General features: G+C 43.7%; 1 protein-coding gene across 1 annotated transcript in view; it reads right to left on the reverse strand.

Moving 5' to 3' along the window:
* SDK1 (sidekick cell adhesion molecule 1) overlaps window positions 1-23,216 on the reverse strand; it is a 990,930-nt gene that overhangs the window by 201,412 nt on the left and 766,302 nt on the right. Inside the window, 3 exon segments of the mRNA XM_033191941.1 lie at window positions 13,644-13,814; window positions 13,817-13,835; window positions 15,765-15,880. Of these exon segments, the coding sequence (XP_033047832.1) occupies window positions 13,644-13,814; window positions 13,817-13,835; window positions 15,765-15,880 (306 nt within the window).

The raw sequence follows: 23,216 nt of genomic DNA on the forward strand, positions 1-23,216 counted from the left end.
CTTGAGGACGTGCGGCCACAGGCACAGAACTCTGCCCCACGTGCAGATGGACCCCTGCCTGCGACTCAGGGACAGCAGGGCCCAGAGCAAGTCACTGCTGGCCGGACAGCAGGTGCATTGGCGGTTCTGACCCACATCTCTCGCGCCAGCTCACCTAGGTTTAGAGCCTTTTACTGCTCCCATAGCAGGTCCCATCGGTCCCATCAGGGCCAGCCCACACTGCGTGGTGATGGGGAGGGAGGAGAGGATGCCTGCCCATCTGGAGGAGATAGGTGGATGTCGTGACAGTGATGTTCTCCCAGATGCCGTTACTCCCAAGCCCTGCCATGTGCCCCTAGCCTGCCATGGTCCCTCTATAGCCATAGCTGCTGTGCAGGGCATGAGGAGCAGGTGGAAAGGAAATGCTTTTGCGGGTGCTGGCGTCTTACGATCAAATGGAGGGAAGGGATGAGGGGAAGAGAGATGGTGCACTTCCATTACCTAAGCCAGACATGAAAGTGCCCCTCCGTCCACTGCTCTCGGCAGCAAACACAAACAGCTGCCCGGGTTGGCTCTGCTTCCTCACCTGCCGTTCAGAGCCCCACCTCCTCTCGGACAATGCCCCCATGCTTACCCCTCCAGATGCCCATTCAGGAGAAACATAAGCAACAAAGCCAGGGAGGAGAAAAGGGCAGGAGGAAAGGGCAGTTCAAAGGCAGAACTGGGGACAAGGGAGGAAAAGAAGAATGGAGAAGAGATGAGCACTCTGTCCGTTTCTGCATGTATCAGTTGAGTACACCCTCCGTGCCAGGCAGGGAACACGGATTCCTGCTGAAAGCTCTGCACCATACAACTTCCTTAGTGAACCTGCTGGATGGCGCCACACACAGGTCTTCTTAGTAATAAAAAATGCAAGTCTTTCAGCTTAAAATAGGACAGCATGAAGTCAAGGGTGTCACTTGTCCTGAAAGAGTATCCAGGATTCCTACAGAGAAGCCTCACCCCTGCAAAGTCCCTGTTCTGGCTACTGCCAGCCTCACTTGCACAAACATTAGATTTTAGGGTGAATTCCATACCGAGAACTCCGTTGGTACTTGGACAAAGCCTTCTAACACAAGTTGTAATTTTTTTAAAATGGTAACAGCCTCAAAAACAAAAACAAAAACAAAAACAAAACAAAACAAAAAAAACAGTCATCTGGGTGAAACTTTGAAAAGACTTTTCACAGATAAGCTCAAACGCTCTGACAAATTTCACTTTTCAAGTGTGGAAGACGGTAAAATAGAATGGCTGTCAAGACCATCTCATCCTCCCACAATTGTGAGCCTCCAGAAAGACATTCTGACGGATTTTTGAACTGATTTGTTCTTTTTTTTCAATCGATGGAGAAGGAAAGAAAGCTTTTTGCTCCTTTTATATTCTCAGTGTTTCTGCTTCCTGGATTCCTGCCCAAAGATGCTGTCCTCTAGCTCTGCTGGAACCAGCTGCTGATGTCTCAGCTTAAAATTTAGATTCTATTTCCTCTTTACTGCCACCCTCCCCCAACAACTTCTCATTTCCTTGGGGCTTTGGGAAAGAAGGCCTGCTGGGTGTGGAACTAATAACAGCACCATCAGCCAGAGAGAAACGGAGGCCGTTTCTCCAGCACCCAAGAGTTCAAAGCTTTCTTTATTTTCTTTTTTATTGATACATAATAATTGTACATATAGCTGTAGTCACCCTACTGAGATATTGAGCATTGGAACTCACTTCTTCTATCTAACTGAATGTTTATACCCATCGACTAATCTCTGTTTCTTCCCCACCACCCTGCTCCACCCCCCCAGCCTCTAGTATCTTTCATTCTACTCTCTTATCTCCATGAGATTGGCCTTTTAAGCTACTACTTATGAGTGAGAATTGGTGATATTTGTTTTTCTGAGGGCATTGATGTAATACCCTCCACTTCCCTCCATGTTGCTGCAAATGACAGGATTTCATTCTTTCTTGTGGCTGAATAGTATTCCACTGTGTATATACACCACATTTTATCCACTGGTCCACTGATGGATGCTTGGGCTGATTCCATATCTTGGCTACTGTGAATGGTGCTGCAGTAAGATTGGGGTATGGGTATCCTTTGATGCACTGACTCCTTTCCTATGGATAAATATCCAATAATGGGATTGCTGGCTCATAGGGTAGTTCTATTTTTAGTTTTTTGAAAAATTATACTGTTTTCCATTGTGGCTGTACTAATTTACATCATCACCAACAATGTATCAGAGTTCCCTGTTCTCCACGTGATTGCCAGCATTTTTTTGGGTCTTTTTAATTCTAGCGATTCTGACTGGGATAAAATGATATCTCATTGTGGCTTTGATTAGCATTTCCTTGATGATTAGTGATACTGGGCATTTTTTTGTAGACACGCTGACCATTTGTATGTCTGCTTTTGATAAATGTTTATTCATGTCCCTTGCCCACTTTTTAAATGGGATTTTTTTTAACTGTTGAGCTGAGTTCTTTGTATATTTTAGATATTAATCCCTTACCAGATGAATAGTTTGCAAATATTTTCTCCCATTCAACAGGCTGTCTCTTCACTCTGTTGACTGTTTCCTTTGCTGTACAGAAGTTTTTTAGTTCGATATAGTCCCATTTGTCTATTTTTGGTTTTGTTGTCTGTGCTTTTGAGATCTTAGCCATAAAATCTTTGCCTACACTAATGTCCTGAAGTGTTTCCCTGTGTTTTATTTTAGTATTTTTATAGTTTCAAGTGTTACATTAAGTCTTAATCCATCTTAATTTTTTTAAATGGTGAGAGTTAAGAGTCTAGTTTCAATCTTCTGCATATGGATATCCAAAATTTTCCTAGCACCAATTATTGAAGAGGGTGTCCTGGCATCTTCATCAAAAATCAGTTGGTTGTAAATATGTGGATATATTTCTGGGTCTATTCTGTTCTGTTGGTCTATGTGTCTGTTGTTAATGCCAATACTATGCTGTTTTGGTTATTATAGACTTGTCATATATTTCAAAGACAGGTAGTGTGATGCCTCCAGTTTTGTTATTTTTGCTATGGATTGCTTTGGCTATTTGGGCTCTTTTTGGGTTCCACAAGAATTTTAGTTTTTTTTTTTGCTATTTCTGTAAAAAATGATACTGGTATTTTGATAGAGATTGCACTGAGTCATTAGATTCATTTGGGGAGTATGGTTACTTTAATACTGTTAATTCTTCTGATTCATGAGCATGGGATGTCTTTCCATTTATTTGTGTCTTCTTCAGTTTCTTTCATCAATGTTTTGTATTTTTCTTTGTAGAGATCTTTCACCTCCTTGGTTAAATTAATTCCTAGATATGTTTTTCTTTTATAGCTATTGTAAATGGAATCAACTTCCTGATTTCTTTCTCAGCTAGTTCATTACTGGTGTATAGAAATGCTATTGATTTTTGTATGTTGCTTTTGTATCCTGCAACCTTACCGAATTTATTTATCAGATATAGGAGTTTTTTGGTGGAGTCTAGGTTGTTCTAGATACAAGATCATGTCATCTGCAAAGAGAACAATCTGACTTCCTCTTTTCCAATTTAGATGCCTTTTATTCCTTTCTTTTGCCTGACTGCTGTGGCTAGGACTTCCAGTACTACAAATAGGTGTGATGAAAGTGGGCATCTTTGTCTTGTTCCAGTTTTCAGAGGAAAGGATTTCAGCTTTTCCCCATTCAGTGTGATGTTAGCTGTGGGTTTTTCATATATAGACTTTATCATATTGAGGTATGTTCCTTCTATGCCTAGTTTGTTGAGAGTTTTTATTACAAAGGGATGTTGAATTTTATTAAATGCTTTTTATGCATCTGTTGAGATGATCACATGGTTTTTGTCCTTTATTCTGTTGGAGTGATGTATCACATTTATGGATATGTGTATGTTGAACCATCCTTGCATCCCTGGGATAAATCTCACATGAGCATGGTGTATTATCTTTCTGATGCGCTGTTAGATTCAGTTTGCTAGTATTTTTGTTGAGGACTTTTTTTTTTTTTTTTTTTTTGAGACAGAGTCTCGCTCTGTCGCCCAGGCTGGAGTGCAGTGGCCGGATCTCGGCTCACTGCAAGCTCCGCCTCCCGGGTTTACGCCATTCTCCTGCCTCAGCTTCCCGAGTAGCTGGGACTACAGGCGTCCGCCACCTCGCCTGGCTAGTTTTTGTATTTTTTCAGTAGAGACGGGGTTTCACCATGTTAGCCAGGATGATCTCGATCTCCTGACCTCGTGATCTGCCCGTCTCGGCCTCCCAAAGTGCCGGGATTACAGGCTTGAGCCACCACGCCCGGCCGAGGACTTTTGCATCTATGTTTATCAGGGATAATGGACTGTAGATTTTTTGTTGTTATGTCCTTGTCTGGTTTTGGTATCTGGGTAACACTGGCCTCATAAAATGAGTTAGAAAGAATTTCCTCTTCTTTAATTTTTTGGAATAGTTTGAGGAGAATTGGTATTAGTTCTTCCTTGAAAGTTTGGCAGAATTTGTCAGTGAAGCCATTTGGCCCTGAGTTTTTCTTTGTTGGGAGACATTACTGATTCAATCTCATTACCCATTATTAGTCTGTTCAGATTTTATGTTTCTTTCTGATTCAATCTTGGTAGGTTGTATGTGTTCAGGAATTTATCCATTTCTCCTAGGTTTTCCAATTTGTTAGTGTATAGCTGTAAGAGTCTCAAATGATATTTTGTATTTCTGTGGTATCAGTTATAATGTCTCCTTTTGCATTTCTGATTTTGTTTACTTAGGTAATCTGTCTTTTATTCTTCTTAAGTCCAGCTAGCAGTTTGTTGATTTTGTTTATCTTCCCTAAAACCCAGTTTTGTTTAATCATTTGTATTGTTTTTAAGTCTTTGTTTCATTTAGTTCTGCTCTGATCTTTATTATTTCTTTCCTTCTACTAATTTTGGGTTTGCTTTGTCCTTGATTTTCTAGTTCCTTGAGGTGTATCACTAGATTGTTTGAAATCTTTCTACTTTTTTCTGATGGAGGCATTTATTGTAGGCTCTTAGCACCACTTCTGCTATATCCCCTGGGTTTTTGTATGTTGTACTTCGATTTTCATTGGTTTCAAGAAATTTTTAAATTTCCTCCTTAATTTCTTCCTTGACCCAAAGGTCATTCAGGAGCATGTTATTTAATTTCCATGTATTTGTACAGATTGCAAAGTTCCTCATTATTGATTTCCAGGTTTATTCCATTGTGGTCTAAGAAGACATTGATATAATTTCAGTCTTTTAAAAGTTGTTGACATTTGTTTTATGTCCTAACATATGGTCTATCTTGGAGAATGTTCCATGTACTGATGAAAAGAATTGCGTTCTGTAGCTATTAGATGAAATGTTCTGTAAATGTCTGTTAGGCCCATTTAGTCTAAAGTGCAGTTTAAATCCAATGTTTCTTTGTTATTTTTCTGTCAAGATGACCTGTCTAATGCTGAGAGGGGGATGCTAAAGTCCCCAACTATTACTGTATTGTTGTCTCTCCCTGTAGATCTAATAATATTTGCTTTATATATCTGAGTGCTCCAGTGTTAGGTCTATATATGTTTAGAATTGTTATATCCTCTTGCTGAATTGATAACTTTATCACTACACAATAACCTTCTTTGTCTCTTTTTACTGTTTTTTACTTAAAGTATTTTATGTAACTATAGCTACTCCTGTTCACTTTTGGTTTCTGTTTGCACAAAATATCTTTTTTCATCTCTTTACTTTCAGTCTACATGTGTCTTTACAAGTGAGTTCAGTTTCTTGTACACAGCATATAGTTGGGTCATGGTTTGTTTCTGTTTTTATCCATTCGGCCAGTCTATCTTTTTAGATACTTTAATCCATTTAAATTCAAGGTTATTATTGATATGTCAGGGCTTATTCTAGTCATTAATTGATTTCTGGTTGGTTTATATATCCTTTGTTCCCTTCTTTCTCTCTTATTGTTTATTTTTGAGGTTTGGTGGTTTTCCGTAGTGGTAACATTTGGGTCTTTTCCCTTCCTTATTTGTGTGTTTGCTCTACCAATGGGTTTTATACTTTTGTACATTTTCATGTTGGTAGATATTGTTCTTTCACTTCAGCTGGGGGAATTCATTAAGCATTTCTTGTAGGGCCAGTCCAGTGGAGATGAATTCCCTCAGCTTTTACTTACCTAGGAAATACTTTATTTCTCTTTCATTTATGAAGGATAAATTTTTTTTTTTTTTTTTTTTGAGACAGAGTCTCGCTCTGCCCCCAGGCTGGAGTGCAGTGGCGCCGTCTCGGCTCACTGTAAGCTCCGCCTCCTGGGTTCACGCCATTCTCCTGCCTCAGCCTCCCAAGTAGCTGGGACTACAGGCGCCCACCACTACGCCCGGCTAATTTTTTTGTATTTTTAGTAGAGATGGGGTTTCACTGTGTTAGCCAGGATGGTCTCGATCTCCTGACCTTGTGATCCACCCACCTCGGCCTCCCAAAGTGCTGGGATTACAGGCTTCAGCCACCGCGCCCGGCCAATGAAGGATAACTTTTATGTGTATAGTACTCTTGGCTGACAAGTTATTTTTTTCCCCAGTACTTTGAATATATCATTCCATTTTCTCTTGGCAAGTAAGGTTTCTGCTGATAAATCCACTGTTAGTCTGATGGGGGTTCTCTTATAAGTGACTAGATGCTTTTCTTTTGGTGTTTTTGGAATTCTGTCTTTAACTTTTGATAGTTTGACTCTAATGTGCCACGGAGAAGACCTTTCTGAATTGTATCTATTTATTTGTGGATCTCTGAGCCTCCTGTATCTGCATGTCTAAATCTCTTGCTAGACTTGGGAAGTTTTCAGCCATGATTTTGTTAAATCAGGTTTCTATCCCTTTGGTTTTCTTTTCACCTTCTGGGACATCAAAAATTCAAATACTCATTGCTTTATAGTGACTAATATATCACATAGTCTTTGTTCATCTTTAAATTCTGGAATTCCTTCTGCTGTCTCATCTAGTCTACTGCTGAAGCTTACTATTGTATTTTTAAATTTCAGTCAATGAAGTAATTAGTTCCTGGATATCTGTTTGGTTCTTTTTTAATAATATTTATCTCTTTGGTAAATTTCTCATTCATGTATTGAATTGTTTTTTGGATCATTTTGTATTATTTATCTGTGTCTCTTTTATCTGACATTCCTTAATATCATTATTTTGAATTTTTTTTCATAATTCATAATTTCTTTTTCATTGGAATCTGTTGCTGGAGAATTACTGTGTTCCTTTGGAAGTGTTACACTTCCTTGCATTTTCACATTTCTTGTGTCCTTGTGTTGATATCTGCACATCTGGTGTAACAGTTGCTTCTTCGAATTTTTTGGATTTGCTTTCATAAAGGAGGGCTTTTTCCCGTATGGTGTTGATTGGGTAGGGCACTTTGGCTTTGATTCTGGATGAAGCAGTAGTGTAGTCTCCATATAATTTATTTGGCTGTAAACACCATCAGTGGTGTCTGTGATTTCCTCAGCGGCTTAGGGTGTGGTTGTTAGTAGAGGCTCTGGTGAAATTTTGCTGGGGACAGGGACACCAGGTGGGCCAATCCTTGGGCCCCAGTGGTGGCAGCAGTGGGCTGAGTGTGCCTGTCCTTAGCTCCCAGGGTGGTCCAGACAGACTCATTCTTGGTGTTCTAGATGGATTGCTCAGGTGCTGGCAATGGCTGCAGGGGGCCAAGCAGGTGGGTGGGTTCTCAGGACCCTGGACAGCAGGCATGCTGTTGGCGTTGACAGTAGCAGTGGTGGGGTAACCCCCTGGTTCCTTAGCAGTCTGCGCTGGTATTGCCGGTGGCTGTGACAGGCTGAGCAGGCCAGTCCCCAGGCCCAGGGGTGGTGTGTAGGAGTGGGTGCCACCTGTGACGGCACAGCAGGTTGGGTGGGCCTGTCCTCAGGTCCCCAGGAGGAGTGCTTAGGTGCTGATAGTGGTGGACAGCGCAGGGTGAACCCAGGGCCCTGGATGGTGTTGCTCATACTCGGGGAGGTAGCGCAAGCTGAGTGGGCCTGTCCTCAGGACCCCTGGTGGTGTCTGCAGTTGCTGGCTGTGGTCAGCAGGGCTGTGGTGACCCCCAGGCTCCTGGCAGAACATTTGCTAGGGGTGGCAGTGACTGCACTGTGGCCCTCTCCTGCGGAGGTGTGCTTCAGACCCAGGTGGCCGCTGTGGGTGGGAGAGTCTGACCTCAGGGTGCCTGGAAGCGAAGTCAGTCCTCAAGGTGAGTGAAAATGCCCACGAGCCCCACCACTGGGGATCACTGCCAATGGCTTGTGCTTTGCCTCTGGTGGCAGCAGCCAGCACTGTTGGTGGCTGTGGGCAGGGGGTGTCAGTGGGCCTGCAGGATATGGAGATGCAGAGGCTGCCGGGACCCAGAGCAGAATGGTCTGTCGGGACCCAGGGCAGAACAGTCTGGTGGGGCTGGGCTGTCCGAGCAGCACTGCACAGTAGCTGGTCAGGGCTCGGGCGTGTGAGGCACAGTGTGGGCTCCCTCTCTGGAGCAGGACATCACACAGTCTCCCTGTGAGAGTCTCCCTATGTGAGTCTTGGGGCTGTGAGTTTTGAGGGGCTTTCCTGTGGCTTGGATTGCAGGAGTCTGTGGTGGGAATGTGGACCACGGGGGTCTCTCGCTTTCCCTTTTCATACAGTGGAGAACTTCTCTGGGTTCCCAGCCGATCCCAGTCCGGGAGGAGCTGCCACGCCTCACCTCCCTCCTTGCCATAGGTGCTTCCTGTCACTTCTTTATTGAATTCCAGCTTCTCTCTTGGATCTATTTGAAGTGTGGCTACGTACTTGCTGTTCTGGTTCTTCTTTATGAAGGAGGCCAGCACCAGATGCCTGTGGTCAGGTGGCCCCTGAAGCCCCTCTCCTTCCAGACTCCAAACTTTCCTTTTAAAAGCTGCACCCCGCAGAGCTGACTTCAACCCTACCTTCAGTCTTTTAATGTGATATTTGACATTGACAAAGACGTGCTATTATGCTAAATAGGATAAACAGGCTCCCTGCCTATCAAAAAATGATTCAGTTAGAAAATTCTAAAAAAAAAAATTGAGATTATTTCCAGTTTTCTCTGATGAGACATAAAATTTACAATTGAAAAGCAGAAATAGACATTTTAAAAAAATCATTCACTGAACATTCACCAAGATCGACCATATCCTGGGCCATTAAACAAACTTCAACAAATATAAAATAACCAAAATTATATGAAGTGTGTTCTCTGATCATAATGGAATCAAATTAGATTATCAATAGCAGAAAGACAATAGAATCTCCAAACACATGGAAATTGAATAGCACACTTCCAACTAATTCATGGGTCACAGAGAGTATCTCAAAGGAAATAAAAATACAGAGAACTGCATGAAAATGAAAGCACAGAGTGTCAAAACATGTGGGATGCAGCTAAAGCAGCATGGAGGCAGAAATGTACAGCACTAAACGTTCACACTGGAAATGAGGAAAGGCCTTCAACCAATAACCAACATGGCTACCTCAAGAAAGCAGAAAAGGGAGAGCAAAATACACTCAAAGCAAGCAGAGGAAGGAAATAATAAAGAGCAGAAATCAATAAAGTTGAAAATGAAGAAGACCATGAAGAAGAGAAGACCTGGAACAAGAGGCTGGTTCTAAAAAAACAAAAAACAAAAACAAAAACAACAACAACAGCAGCAAAACAACAACAACAAAAAACAAAAACAAAAAAACAAGCAATAAAATTGATGAACCTCCAGTAAGAATGAGAACATGAAAAAGCCAGAAGATGCCAATCATCAATATCAGGAATAAAAAACAGGACATCACTACAGATCCTGCAGCCGTTAAGAAGGTGGTACTGCAAACATTTTTGTACTCACAAATCTGAATTCTTAGAGGATCAACTCCTTGAAAACCACCAACTCCCAAAATTCAGCCAAGATGAAACAGACAACCTGGATAGTCCTAAAACCATTTATAAATGGAATTTTTTTTTTTTTTTTTTGAGACAGAGTCTCACTCTGTCACCCAGGCTGGAGTGCAGTGGCACGATCTTGGCTCACTGCAAGCTTTGCCTCCCAGGTTCATGCCATTCTCCTGCCTCAGCCTCCCAAGTAGCTGGGCCTACAGGTACCCACCACCACACCTGGCTAATTGTTTTGTATTTTTTAGTAGAGATGGGGTTTCACCGTGTGAGCCAGGATGGTCTCGATCTCCTGACCTCGTGATCTGCCTGCCTCGGCCTCCCAAAGTGCTGGGATTATGGGCGTAAGCCACCGCGCCCAGCCCTATAATATTAAAAATCTTCCTAAAAAGAAGTCCTCAGTCCCAGAGAGTTTCACTCGAAAATTCTACCAAACACTTAAAGAGAAATTGACACCAATTTTACACAATCCCTTCCAGGACACAGAAGAAGTGGGAATACTTCCAAACATAGGAGACCATATGACTCTGATACCAACACCAAACAAAGATAACACACACAAAAAGACAACTACAGATTAATATCTCTCATGAACTTACACACAAAAGTCCTCCACCAAGTACTAGCAAAGTGAATCCAACAGCATACGAAAAGAATTATAAACCGTGACCAAGTGGAATTTAAGCACACAAAACTGGTTTGACATTTGCAAATCAGTCAATATAATCTAACGTATCAACAAGCTAAGAAGAAAAAACAGATGATCTTGTCAAATGATGCAGTAAGAGCATGTGAACAGAAGAAAGATTTATTCATGTCAAAAACTCTCAACCAATTCCTAATAGTGAGGAATAACTTCAATTTGATTTAAAAAAATCATCCTTAACAGTGAACCACTGAGTGTTTTCCCTCTCAGGTGAGAAGCAGGCAAGGATGTCTGGTCTCACCACTCTTATTCAGCACAGCACTAGAAGTCCTAGACACTGCAAAGCATGCAAGAAAAGGAAATGAAAGGCATACAGGTTAGAAAGGAAGAGCCGCAGGAAGGTGGGTGTGGCTATAAAGGAATCCAGATGATTTTTGTGGCCTTGGAAACATTCAAGATCTTCATTATCGTGGTAGATACACAAACCTACACATGTGACAAATTGGACAGGACTAAACCCACACATATGCACAAAAGAGAAAAAACGAAACTGGAGAAACCCAAATCAGATCTGTGAATTGTATCATCAGTGTCAATATTCTGGACGTGATGCAATACTACAGTTTTGCAAATGTCAGCTTGGCAGAAACTGGGCTAAATGTACATGTTCTCAATATTATTTCATATAATTGCATGTGAATCAGTGATGCTCTCAATAAAAATCTCAGTTAAACATGGCTGAGTGTGGTGGCTCATGCCTGTAATCCCAGCACTTTGGGAGGCCGAGGCAGGCGGATCACCTGACGTCAGAAGTTCGAGAGCAAACTGGCTAACATGGTGAAACCCCATCTCTATTAAAAATACAAAAAAGTTAGCCAGACGTGGTGGCCGGTGCCTGTAGTCCCAGCTACTTGGGAGGCTAAGGCAGGAGAATTGCTTGAACCCTGGAGGTGAAGGTTGCCGTGAGCCAAGAATGAACCACTGCACTCCAGCCTGGGCAACAGAGCAAGACTTTGTCTCAAAAAAACAAAAACAAACAAAACAAACAAACAAACAAACAAACAAAAATCAGTTAAACAAAAGCGGAGAGCAGAGCAAAGGCAGAGTATGGGAAGAACTTCTGGGATCAATGCACAGCAGCACACTGCTTTTCATTTTATCTTTTATTGGTGAGGAGGGGCTGTTGGTCTCAGAGGGTCAAGAAATCTGTGTTCCTTTCCTCCCGTGTCACTCATTTGACACAGACCTTGAATCAATGGCGAGATCGTTCCAGGAGATTGGCAAGGAGAAAGCTAGGCTGCCAAGGGTCAAGGAGAACTTAAGGCATTCGAGGTCAGAGCAGTGGTTAGACTGAAAGGGAGTGGGAAGCCATCCCGGCAGCTCCAGGGGCAGCACAATCAGGGAGCTGCCGATTTTGAGTGAGGGAGACCTGAACATATTTGTGGGAGGAGGGAAAGGATCCAACAGTAAAAAGATTGGAAGAAGTAATGGCGCCATGAAGAGGGACAGGGGAAGAAGGGAACAGGATGACGGAGTACCCTTAGAGAGGCCCGACTGCATCGTTTGAGAGGAAAGGGGAGAGAGGCAAGGGTAAGGACCTGGAAATGGTGGGTGAAGCGGGAAGGCAAGGAATCCATCCTGGTGGCCTTGGCCTCTGCAAATGTCACCCGCTGGGAGTGCAGTAAGGCTGGGAGTCCAAAAATGGGAGCAGCACGGGGTGGAGCTGGCGACCACTGAACTCCTGTAGAGCCAAGTTCAGAAGGCTGAGCCCATCCAGCTCTGGGGAAGAGACAAGCAGCAGCTCTGGGTGACTTAAAAAAATAATTTTCCTAGTGTTTTTTGTGGTTGTTGTTGTTGAGACAGAGTCTCACTCTGTCACCCAGGCTGGAGTGCAGTAGCATGATCTCTGCTCACTGCAACCTCTGCCTCCCGGGTTCAAGTGATTCTCCTACCTCAAGCCTCCTGAGTAGCTGGGATTACAGGCGCCCGCCACCACACCCAGCTAATTTTTGTATTTTTCATAGAGACGGAGTTTCACCATGTTGGCCAGGCTGGTCTTGAACTCCTAACCTTGTGTTTCAGCCGCCTCAGTCTCCCCAAGTGCTGGGATTACAGGCGTGAGCCACCGCGCACGGCCCTAATTATCCCAGTTTTAACTTTCATTATAAAGGGAGTACAGACTCGTGGTATAAATTAGAAAATGCAGAAAAATACAAAGAAATATGCCAAAACTACTCATAATCATACCACATAGGGATAACAAGTCTTAAATTTGTGTGACATACTTCTTCCAAGGTCTTTTATCTGTTCATATTTCATACAGTGTATTTTAATTAAATTTGGATCTCATAGTTTTGTATACTATTATTTCACAATGTTATATCATGACCATTTTTGCGCACAATTTTTGATCTTCAGAGTTTTGTTTTTCCAACAACTACAAAATATTTCTTATATTGTCATTCTATACTTTTTTCCAATCCTCCCCATCTGGAACATCTGAATGCTTTTCACGTTTTTTCCAACTACAAATAACTGTAACGAGTTGCCTTGTATATAAATCTCTGCGTGCATCTGTGATTATTTTCTCGGGGTAACTTCATTAGCTAATGTTTTCCAGATGCGTCAGCTGGCCTGTGAGCAGAGAAGGAATGGGTTCGAACTGACCAGATGGAGCTAATGCAAACTCTCAGAGCTTAGAAGGGCGTAGGGAGAAGGACCCTGGGAGCGAGGGTCGGGGAAGAACAGGCTGGGAGGCATCAGAGGAATCATGCAAGGAGGTGAGGGAATTAGAAATTGAAGTCTAGATGAAGAGCGAGTTCAGCACGACCAAAGGTGTGGCCGCACAGCTGGAACCTGATTCTCCACCCCCGTCCCCAGCGCTCCTTCCTTGAGCCAAGGTCACCCTCCACAGTCCACGTGCCATACTTTGCCAGGCATTATCAGTACTGATGCCTGATCTCCCCAGGTGAGCCGACTGCAAGCACTCTAAAACTCTGGGGCTTCCTCGTGATCTACCTCCGCCCTTGCCTGATTCTGGAGGTCGCAGCGGTGCACACCTCTTTGACGACTGACTTAAGAGACATGCAGAAGGAATACTCACTGTCTTCATGAGTCCAGACAAGCTGAGGTGTGCTTGGAGGCCCGTCCCCAGGGGTGGTGAAGCACAGAACGGAAGTGAAGTAGGCGGTAAACTTCTTCAGGTTCGTTATGTGTCCGTGGTGGACTCCGTGGAAATCTGGGGCAATAGTGACCAGAGTGACAGCCTCGGGGCATCTGCCGGCCATACCAGAAGCTGAGATGGAACAGGGTGAAAAAGATGGCCTGTTTTCAATGGTGCTTCTCCACACTCATGTCTGCAGCAGAATTTTGTTTTGCAATGAATATGTCTTTTAGAAATGTAAAGTCATAATTAAGAAAGTCCATAAATCCTACATCTTATAATCACACTTCAAAAAAGTTGAGATAAAAATATATTTTATAGGTTTTTGTATACAAGCATGTATATTTACATGTATTTTATACTTGTATATGTAAATAAAATAACTACTTAACTCATATTGGAATAATGGACACTCCCTCAAATCTTCACCCTCTCTTCACTTAAGAAAGTTAAAAAAATGTATAATATATATTACATATATACATATACACATCTGTAACATACACATATATGGTATATATTATATATACATGTTATATATAGCATACTATATAGCGTATGTAGTATATTATATACATATATAATATATACACATATAATATATACTATATAACATGTCTACTATATATTATATACTATATAGTATATATGATATATACCATGTAATATATATATAACAGTAAAGAATAAAGATGAAACCATCAGTTAATTCAGCTGAAACAGTGCAATGAAACAAACACAAATATTTTTCTAGAAAGCACCTACTTTGTCTCAAAAAAGACATCCATGATTCAACAGGAATAACCTTAATTATTTATAATTTATATCCCACTAGTTTCGTGAAAAGCATTTTAGGAGACTGGTTACAATTTTAAAGAAATACAGTCTATATCCACATCCTAAGGAAAGCTGTGTTCATGTTTCGGCAGCATTACGTATGTGTGTGAGTTTTAATTCCTTAGGCACCAAACATTTCCAGGACGAATTGGGTCTGAAAGTTGACATGCTGCCGGACGCAAAGCGTATTTACACAGATCAAACTGACAACGAAGTCATCAAGTGAACACTGCGGCCTCACCAATGAGATTCGACAGGAGAGGCCAAGAAGGCAAAAGCATCTTGCTTGATCAATACGATTTTCTTTCACAAAAGCTTCTGTCTTTGGATACCTCCGAGGATAAACAAAAGACGGGAAATTTCCAGCTACTTCTGTCTTTCTGGCAGACAAATCAGTGTTGTAGCAAGTTGAATCCAATTGGGGGCGGGGAAAAATGAACCTTGTGTCTGAGGAAACTCACCCTCTGAATGTGAAATTACCAGGTATTGAGGCAAACTAGATGGAATCCCTGCACTGTAAAGAGCTTCCCCTGTCTACCGGCTGTTAAAGACGATTAGAGGATCCATTGTAGCTAAAATCAAGGTGGGCTCCCAAATCCAATCAGGAGAAGCTGATCTGAAAGGGACGATCAGCTGTGCTTCGGGACGGTGTATCCTGGTACATCAGTGAAGTTAACACACTCTGGTAGCTACAGACACAAGAAGTCGGATGGTGGAAATTTGTCTATGTGTCTAATTCAGTCCGGGCAGGTAGCTGGAATCAACTGGTCTCAGTTCTTTAGATAGATAGAACTCTCCCTGAAGTAGAAAGCAGGGAAAGAAAAATATCCTTTCTCCATGGAAATACCACTCATGCTGTTGCCTTTGCTTGGGGCCTGTGTTCTCCTGAGAGGACCTCCTTCTGGGAAGAAGTGGTTTGTGCAAATGTTGATTCTACTCACTGAGACAGGTCTCCCACCCGCCATTTAAAAATCAATGGCCTTTCTCATAAGAAATTGCTCACTGATGTTTGAACCATCCTCTTGATAACTAGGAATTTGAATTTCTGAACCTGCAGAGCTGATGCCAAGACTTTGGAATAAATGGTGGTCTCACCAAGGTCAAGATGCCCTGTATCTTGACGCAACCGGCTCTTGAGGCACAGGAGGGGCCGCCTCCAGCTGCATCACATTGTGGCTCCAGACAACAACAGCTGCCCACAGGCCCTGAACCCAGGCCACGTACCTTGTATCCCTGGTTGATGCCGTTGATAAACTGCTGAGGTGGAGGGTTCCACAGGAACTGAATGGTGGTGGAGTTCACGGCTTCCGTCTGCACATTCTGCGGGGGCGCGGTGGGCACTGTGGCAGGGCGGTCATTGACGACAGCAGAACAAATGGCAGGAGGCACCATGGGGAGGAGAGACAGAAAGGAAACCCTTAGCTGCCATCACGGTCACAGGCAATGACTGCACTGAGACCAAGGAAGCGTGATGAATGTTTTGGGAAGCTTACAGTGGCATTACCAAGGAACAGAATTGGGCTATTTTTCATTTTCTCTTGCAGAATTCTTTCAGGCAGAGGCAGAAAGGTGGACTAGACCATCCTCTCATTCCACAGATGGGCCTTTCCTGTGGTTCCAAGGCGGATGGCAAACAAAGCTTTCTCTAATTTCTGTTTCAATGAACAGATATTTGAGATCAAGGCAAGGTTTCATCTAGAAATCCTTCCTCAACATATACCACTATGTTTCAAGCTGAATTGTTCCTTACATGGAAAAAAAAAAAACCAAAAACAAACAAACAAAACAAGCAAACAAAATCATCACCTTCCTCCCATATACACTGTTGGAGGCTATATTTCTTTTTGTCTGTCAATGGGGACAATCATTTTTTGATTTTCCGTGGTTTCTCTCTTTTACAGAACAGCTACTGAACCCAATTATATACCCGCCAAATGACTGCCTTCGAGGCATGCCCTTTCTAGTTGGACACACTTGTGTAACTGTAAGAGGCAGATGCTCTGCAGAGCAGTAAACTGGTAAAGGGCAGGTCCCTGCCTCTGGCCTGGGAGGGCTGGAGGGCCTCGTCTGGACTGTGTTTGGGAGGAAGGGTGGCCTGTGAGGGGTAAGGTCTTGAGAAGGGCACTCTCCACTGGGAAAGCTGTGGGAAAAGGCAAAGTGTTGCCAAGGAGGCTGGTGAGGATGGGTGCACGGGGAGCACGGCTGGATGAGAGGCGGGGGGAAGCGAGGTGCTGACAGTGCACGGGTCTCTCTGGGATTTCCTACCATGCCCAGCAGCGCAGTTAATCACGCATACAGAAGGCAACGGGGGAACTGAACGCCTTTCAGAAAGGGCAGTGGGCCTGGCTAGCATCTTCAGGATGGGGACCCCGGTGGCCTGCAGAGAGGGGCCAAGCCTCCAGCTGCACCATCAAGGCTTCTACTGGGTGGAAGGAAGGTCCTGGCTCTTCAGGTGCTTGTTCTAAAAGTGAGGCACAGAAGCCTAAGGGATCCTATGGATCAGACAGAGAAACAAAAACAAAGGTCTTCTTTGCCAGAACACACGGAATCCCATGCGGTCCTGGTGAAAATCGCTACACTCTTCTCAGCTTCCTTCCCCCAAAGCCTGTCTCAGGCAGAGATGAGACAAGTATACATTTGGCCAAGCCCCTCAAGTCTTCTCTTCCCAGGCATGTAGGAGGGCCCTCTGTCCCCATCCACTGCTGGCCACAGCGTGATGCCCCTCAGCCCTCTCTCTAAGTCACCAGGAAACTGCCCTACTTGCCATCCTGTAAAATGCGTGGGTTAAAAATGGACACAGGGCTTGCTGTGCCTGGGATGCTGAGCATTGGAAAGAACGTCACATTCACCTAAAAACAAGAAAAGCTGAACAAAGTACAAAACAATCACTTTTCCTGAGCCCATAAGACAGCTTAGGCTGCATACCAGCCAAGTGGTTGGAAACACAAGGAGAGATGGGCCTCTCCAAGGAGTCAGGATGGGTCCCACTCACCCGTCACAGAGTGCGGGAGGAGGAGACAATGGAAATTCTGAAATTCACCCCAAATCCTCAGTGAATGGCTGAAGGCTGAATGTGGGCTACGAGAGAGGACGGAAGCTTTGGGAGCTGCAGACACACAGCATCCAGAGGAACAAAGACGAGAAGTACGTGTATTTCATGGGTGAATTCCACCAAACATTTGAAGAATAAATTAAACCAATTCTAAAGCATTACCCTGACACCAAAATCAGAAAAAGCCACCGAAGGAAAACTATAGACCAATATCCTTCATTAACTCAAATTCAAAAAATCCTAAAGCAAATAATTAGAAAATAAAATTCAACAACATATAACAGTCATAATCTGGCCTGATCAAGCGAGGTGTATCTTATACATGCAAGACTGGCTCAAGATGTGAATAGCAATCAAAGTAATTCATCACATCAACAGAATAAAGAAGAAAAACATATGAACATCTTAATAGATTTAGGAAAAGCATTTGGCAAAATTTAATAACCAATTGTGATTTTTTAAAAATGAAAAAAAAAACCCTCTCAGCAAAGCAGGAATTTAAAGGAACATTCTAAATTTTAAAAAGGGCACCTACAAAACGCCTACAGCTAATATCTTATTTAAGCTCTAAAAACATAAAATAGATATGTTTAACAAACGGTGTGCAATATCTGTGTACTGAAAACTACAAAACACGAAGGAAACTAAATACTAAGTCAATAGAGAACCGTATCACATGAATGCATTGGAAGAAAACGCAGTAAAGAGGTCAGTTCTCCCCCAACTGATCAATATAGTGAATGCAATCCCAAACAAAATCACAGCTACGCTGCACTCCAGCCTGGGTGACAGAGCAAGACCTGGTCTCAAAAAAAAAAAAACAAAAAAACAAAAAACCACAACTAGATATTTCTTAGACATTGAAAAGGTGATTCTAAAATTTATATGGAAAAGCAAGGTAAAAATAGCCAAAGCAAGTCTGAAAAAAAATTGGACAACCTTTACTGTATGATTTCAAAACTAGAAATCAATAGTAATTAAAACAGGGTGTTACTGGAGAAGGGGTGGACACATTGATCAGTGACAGAGAAGACAGGCAAGAAATTACACATGTATCACTGGTTTTCAATAAAAGCACAAAGAAATAGTAATTTCAACAAATGGTTCTGGAAATATTAGATATTCATTCACAAAATAAGACAAAACCCGGATCTATACCTCATACCATTTATAAAACCTAACTCATAATGGATCAGAGGCATAAAGGTAAACCTATAATTATAATACTTCTAGGAAAAATAGTTGTGACACCTGGTTAGACAAACATTTCTCAGATACAATACCAAGGACATAATCCATAAAAGAAAAATAAATAAAACTGACTTCATGATAGACATCTGTTAAGAACACGAAAAGACAGGCCACAGACTAGGAGACAATAAGTGTAAGACAGATATCCAATAAAGCATGTTTATCCAGGCCGGGAGTTGTGGCTCATGGCTCACAGCTGGAATGCTAGAACTTGGGGGAGTTGAGACAGGAGGATCGCTTGAGGCCAGGAGTTTGAGGTCAGCCTGGGCAACATAGTGAGACAAAGAATTACAAAATTAAAAAAAAAAATCAGCTGGGTGTGGTGGTGCGTGCCTGTAGTCCCTGCTACTCGGGAGGCTGAGGCAGGAGGATCCCTTGAGCCCAGGAGTGTGAGGCTGCAGTGAGCAACCAAGTAAGACTTTGTCTCTCCAAAAAAAAAAAGGAAAAGAACAAAAACTTACTATTCAGAAAATGTAAAGAATTTTCAAAATTCAACTATAAAAAAACCAAAATGTGCACAAAAAGAATAGTTACTTCACCAAAACCAATAGAATGACAGGAAATCCGTGAGTGAAGAGAGCCTCACCATCCCATTTACCGTGATGGGATGCCCTGGACCCCTGTTCAAAGGACTCAAACTACACAAACTGACAGCAATAACAACCCGTGTTGGTGAAGATGTGGAGTGCCCGAGGCCCTCGCGGTATGAGATGGGGATGCCCATGGCACGGCCACCTGGTGGGACTGTTTGGTGCTTTCTTACGAAGTTCAGCATGCACGAGCCACGTGACCTGACAATCCTGCCCCTGGGTAACTGTGCACAGAGATGTAAAAGTTCACATAAAAAATCTATATGAAGCGGGGCATAGTGGCTCACACTTGTAATCCCAGCATATTGGGAGGCCGAGGTGGGAGGATCGCTGGAGCCCAGGAGGTTGAAACCAGTCTGGGTAACACAGCGAGACCCCATCTCTACAAAAAATAAAAAATAAAAAAAGTAGCTGGGCGTGATGGTGCACACCTATAGTCCCAGCTACTTGGGAGACTGAGGTGGGGGGATCACTAGAGCTCAGGAGGTTGAGGCTGCAGTGAGCTGTGATTGCACCACTGCACTCCAGCCTGGGCAACAGAGTGAGACCCTGTCTATAAATGAATGAATGAATGAATGAATGAATGTGATATTCATAGCAGCTTTAATAATCACCCCAAATTGCAAACATCCTAAATGTTTTTAAACCAATGGATAGGAAACAAATTGTAGTGTGTCCATGGAATGGGATGCTGCTCAGTAGTAGAAGAGGACAAAATACTCATACACATGAACACAAGTGAATCTCAAATGCATGACACTAAGGGAAGGAAGCCAGATTCCGAAGACTGCACACTGCACGCTGCATTTATATGACGTTCTGAACTAGGCAAAGATAGAAGAGGAGAAAACAGCAGTGTTTGCCAAGCGCTGGGGCAGGGGTAAAGGGGTGAATATAAAAGCACAAAGACTTTTAGGGGAGGTGACAGAAATAGTCATATCTCCATTACGCTGGTGAATGTGGGCTAAAGATGTTTGTGAAAATGTATATATAACTGTACACTAGAAAGGGTGAGTTTTACTGTATGTAAATTATGAAACCACAATAAAGCTCACTTTTCAAACATGCTGCAGGCAGGGCATGGTGACCGATGCCTGTAGTCCCTACACTTTGGGAGTCTGGTGTGGGAGGATTGCTTGAGACCAGGAGTTTGAGACCAGCCTGGGCAACAGGGTGAGACTCTGTCTCTACAAAAGTAAAAAATCAGCCGGGCATGGTGGCATGCACCTGTAGTCCTAGCTACTTGGCAGGCTGAGGTGGGAGGATGGTTTAAGCCCAGGAGTTTGAGGTTATGGTGAGCTATGATCCTGCTACTGTACTCCAAGCAACAGAGTAGGGCCCCATCCCTAAAAAAATAAAACAATACAAAATGCTACATATTCTTCGATACTTTTCCCATGAAGGGGTGTTGTCTATGTCTGAAACCCTTCAATGTAGGCTCTGAGACTGCTTGACCAATAGAATATGGCCCAGGTCCTAAGAAACCAGCAGCTTCTGCTGCTTGCTGGGAGCCCTGAGCAGCCATAGGAGTGTGGGAATCCTGAGGCTGCAGGCTGGTGAGGCCAGGGGCAGCTGCCCCAGTGGACAGCCCAGGGAGCCTTCCTAGCCACGGCGCCAACATGTGCACGAAACCATCTTCCCAACTGAATGAGAGGCACAGACGGTCACATATCCAAGCTCTGCTCCAACTCCTTACCCGCAAAATCATGACATATAAACAGGTGTTTAATCTCCAAGTTTGGGGATAGTCAGTCAAGCAGCAATAGATGACCAGAACAATCTCTGCTGAAAGAAAGAAAAGAAAACAAAAGAGGAGGAAGGAGAAAACTGAAAAGGGAAAAGAAAGAATAAACACCAGGAGCTACTGGGAAAAGACCAACATTTGTTATGACGTTTTCTCTTAGAACCCACAACCTGTGGGATTGAGGAAGGCATCTCATTCTCGGTAAGTTTAGCTCTGGGCTTTCACGAAGCCCAATTACTGACTCTGGAATGCCAGAATACCAAATATCAAATGTTGTTAAATTCTCTGAAATAAGGCTACACAGATATACGCAAGAAAAAAATTTGCATAATTTAAATAAGTAGCTGTCTCCTGCAGATTCAAGAGGACCTCTGTACCTTTGATTGGCTGCAGCACAATCCTCACACCAAGTTCTGGTCCAGCATCCTGGAGGCAGTGCCTCTCCAGGGCACACCATGGTTACAGAGAAACAAACTCCTAACTGAGTTCACCCATTTACCAAGGCATTTTCCCCTCCCTTCTCAGTATGTGGGCTACCTCAAATCATGAGCTCTCACACTCACTCTACCCCAGAGCCCTGGCCGTGACACTCACTCTACCTGGGCCCCTGGCCGTGACACTCACTCTACCTGGGCCCCTGGCCGTGACACTCACTCTACCTGGGCCCCTGGCCGTGACACTCACTCTACCTGGGCCCCTGGCCGTGACACTCACTCTACCTGGGCCCCTGGCCGTGACACTCACTCTACCTGGGCCCCTGGCCGTGACACTCACTCTACCTGGGCCCCTGGCCGTGACACTCACTCTATCTGGGCCCCTGGCTGTGATACTCACTCTACCTGGGCCCCTGGCTGTGACACTCACTCTACCTGAGCCCCTGGCTGTGACACTCACTCTATCTGGGCCCCTGGCTGTGATACTCACTCTACCTGAGCCCCTGGCTGTGACACTCACTCTGAGTCCCTGGCTGTGATACTCACTCTACCTGAGTCCCTGGCTGTGACACTCTGAGTCCCTGGCTGTGACACTCACTCTACCTGAGCCCCTGGCCTTGACACTCACTCTACCTGAGTCCCTGGCTGTGATACTCACCCTACCTGAGCCCCTGGCCTTGACACTCACTCTACCTGAGCCCCTGGCCTTGACACTCACTCTACCTGAGCCCCTGGCCTTGACACTCACTCTACCTGAATCCCTGGCTGTGACACTCAATCTACCTGAGTCCCTGGCTGTGACACTCTACCTGAGTCCCTGGCTGTGACACTCACACTCCTTGAGTCCCTGGCTGTGACACTCACTCTACCTGGGTCCCCTGGTATCAGATTAGGAGCCTGACCTATGGGCACACACTCTCCTTTCCCAGTCACAGGCCAAGAGAGGTTCTAAAGCCTCAGTTTCCTCTCTCTCAATACCTTAATTCAAAAAATCACCAAGCTTGCTTTTATTCCCAGGTCTTTGGCTTCTCTTTGTCCTGATTATTGCCATCAGAAATGACTCACGAATGTGTGGACAATGGAATTAAAAATGCCTTCAAGTGAGAAAGAGTTACAGCCAGCAAATCCTTCTTGACAGTGTTGAAAATAAAAGAGTGGTTATGGCTGGCAAGGTCTTAATTATTGAGGGTTACATAACCCTGCCCCTTCTTAAGATGAAGACAAGGGCTTAGTCCAACTATCCTGCAGAAAAGTGAAGGCAAAAGGGGTTTCTGGTGTGCAGCATGTTCTCCTGCTGCTCAGACTAAGCCTCAAGAGGCACTTCTTCCCTGGATGATTAGCATTAGGCTCTTGCTGTGCCTCCAGTGGCAGGCCTGGAGGCAGGCTGGTAACGTGACAGGTGTCATGCTCCTTTCTGGTTTTCATTGAGCAGAAAAGTATCTTTTCACTGGAAAATTCCCCCCACCCAAGCACCCGCCTGAGCAGGCTCGCAGCCTAAACCCATTCGACACTGTCTTGATGCTCATAGCCAATGACAAGGTGTTCTGTCCTGAAGCCCGACACTCCGGGAATAATCACAGGTGAAAGGAGAAACCAGAAGAGCAG

This window comes from Trachypithecus francoisi, unplaced genomic scaffold (assembly GCF_009764315.1).
Source record: "Trachypithecus francoisi isolate TF-2019V2 unplaced genomic scaffold, Tfra_2.0 Lachesis_group4, whole genome shotgun sequence".
NCBI lineage: Eukaryota > Metazoa > Chordata > Mammalia > Primates > Cercopithecidae > Trachypithecus > Trachypithecus francoisi.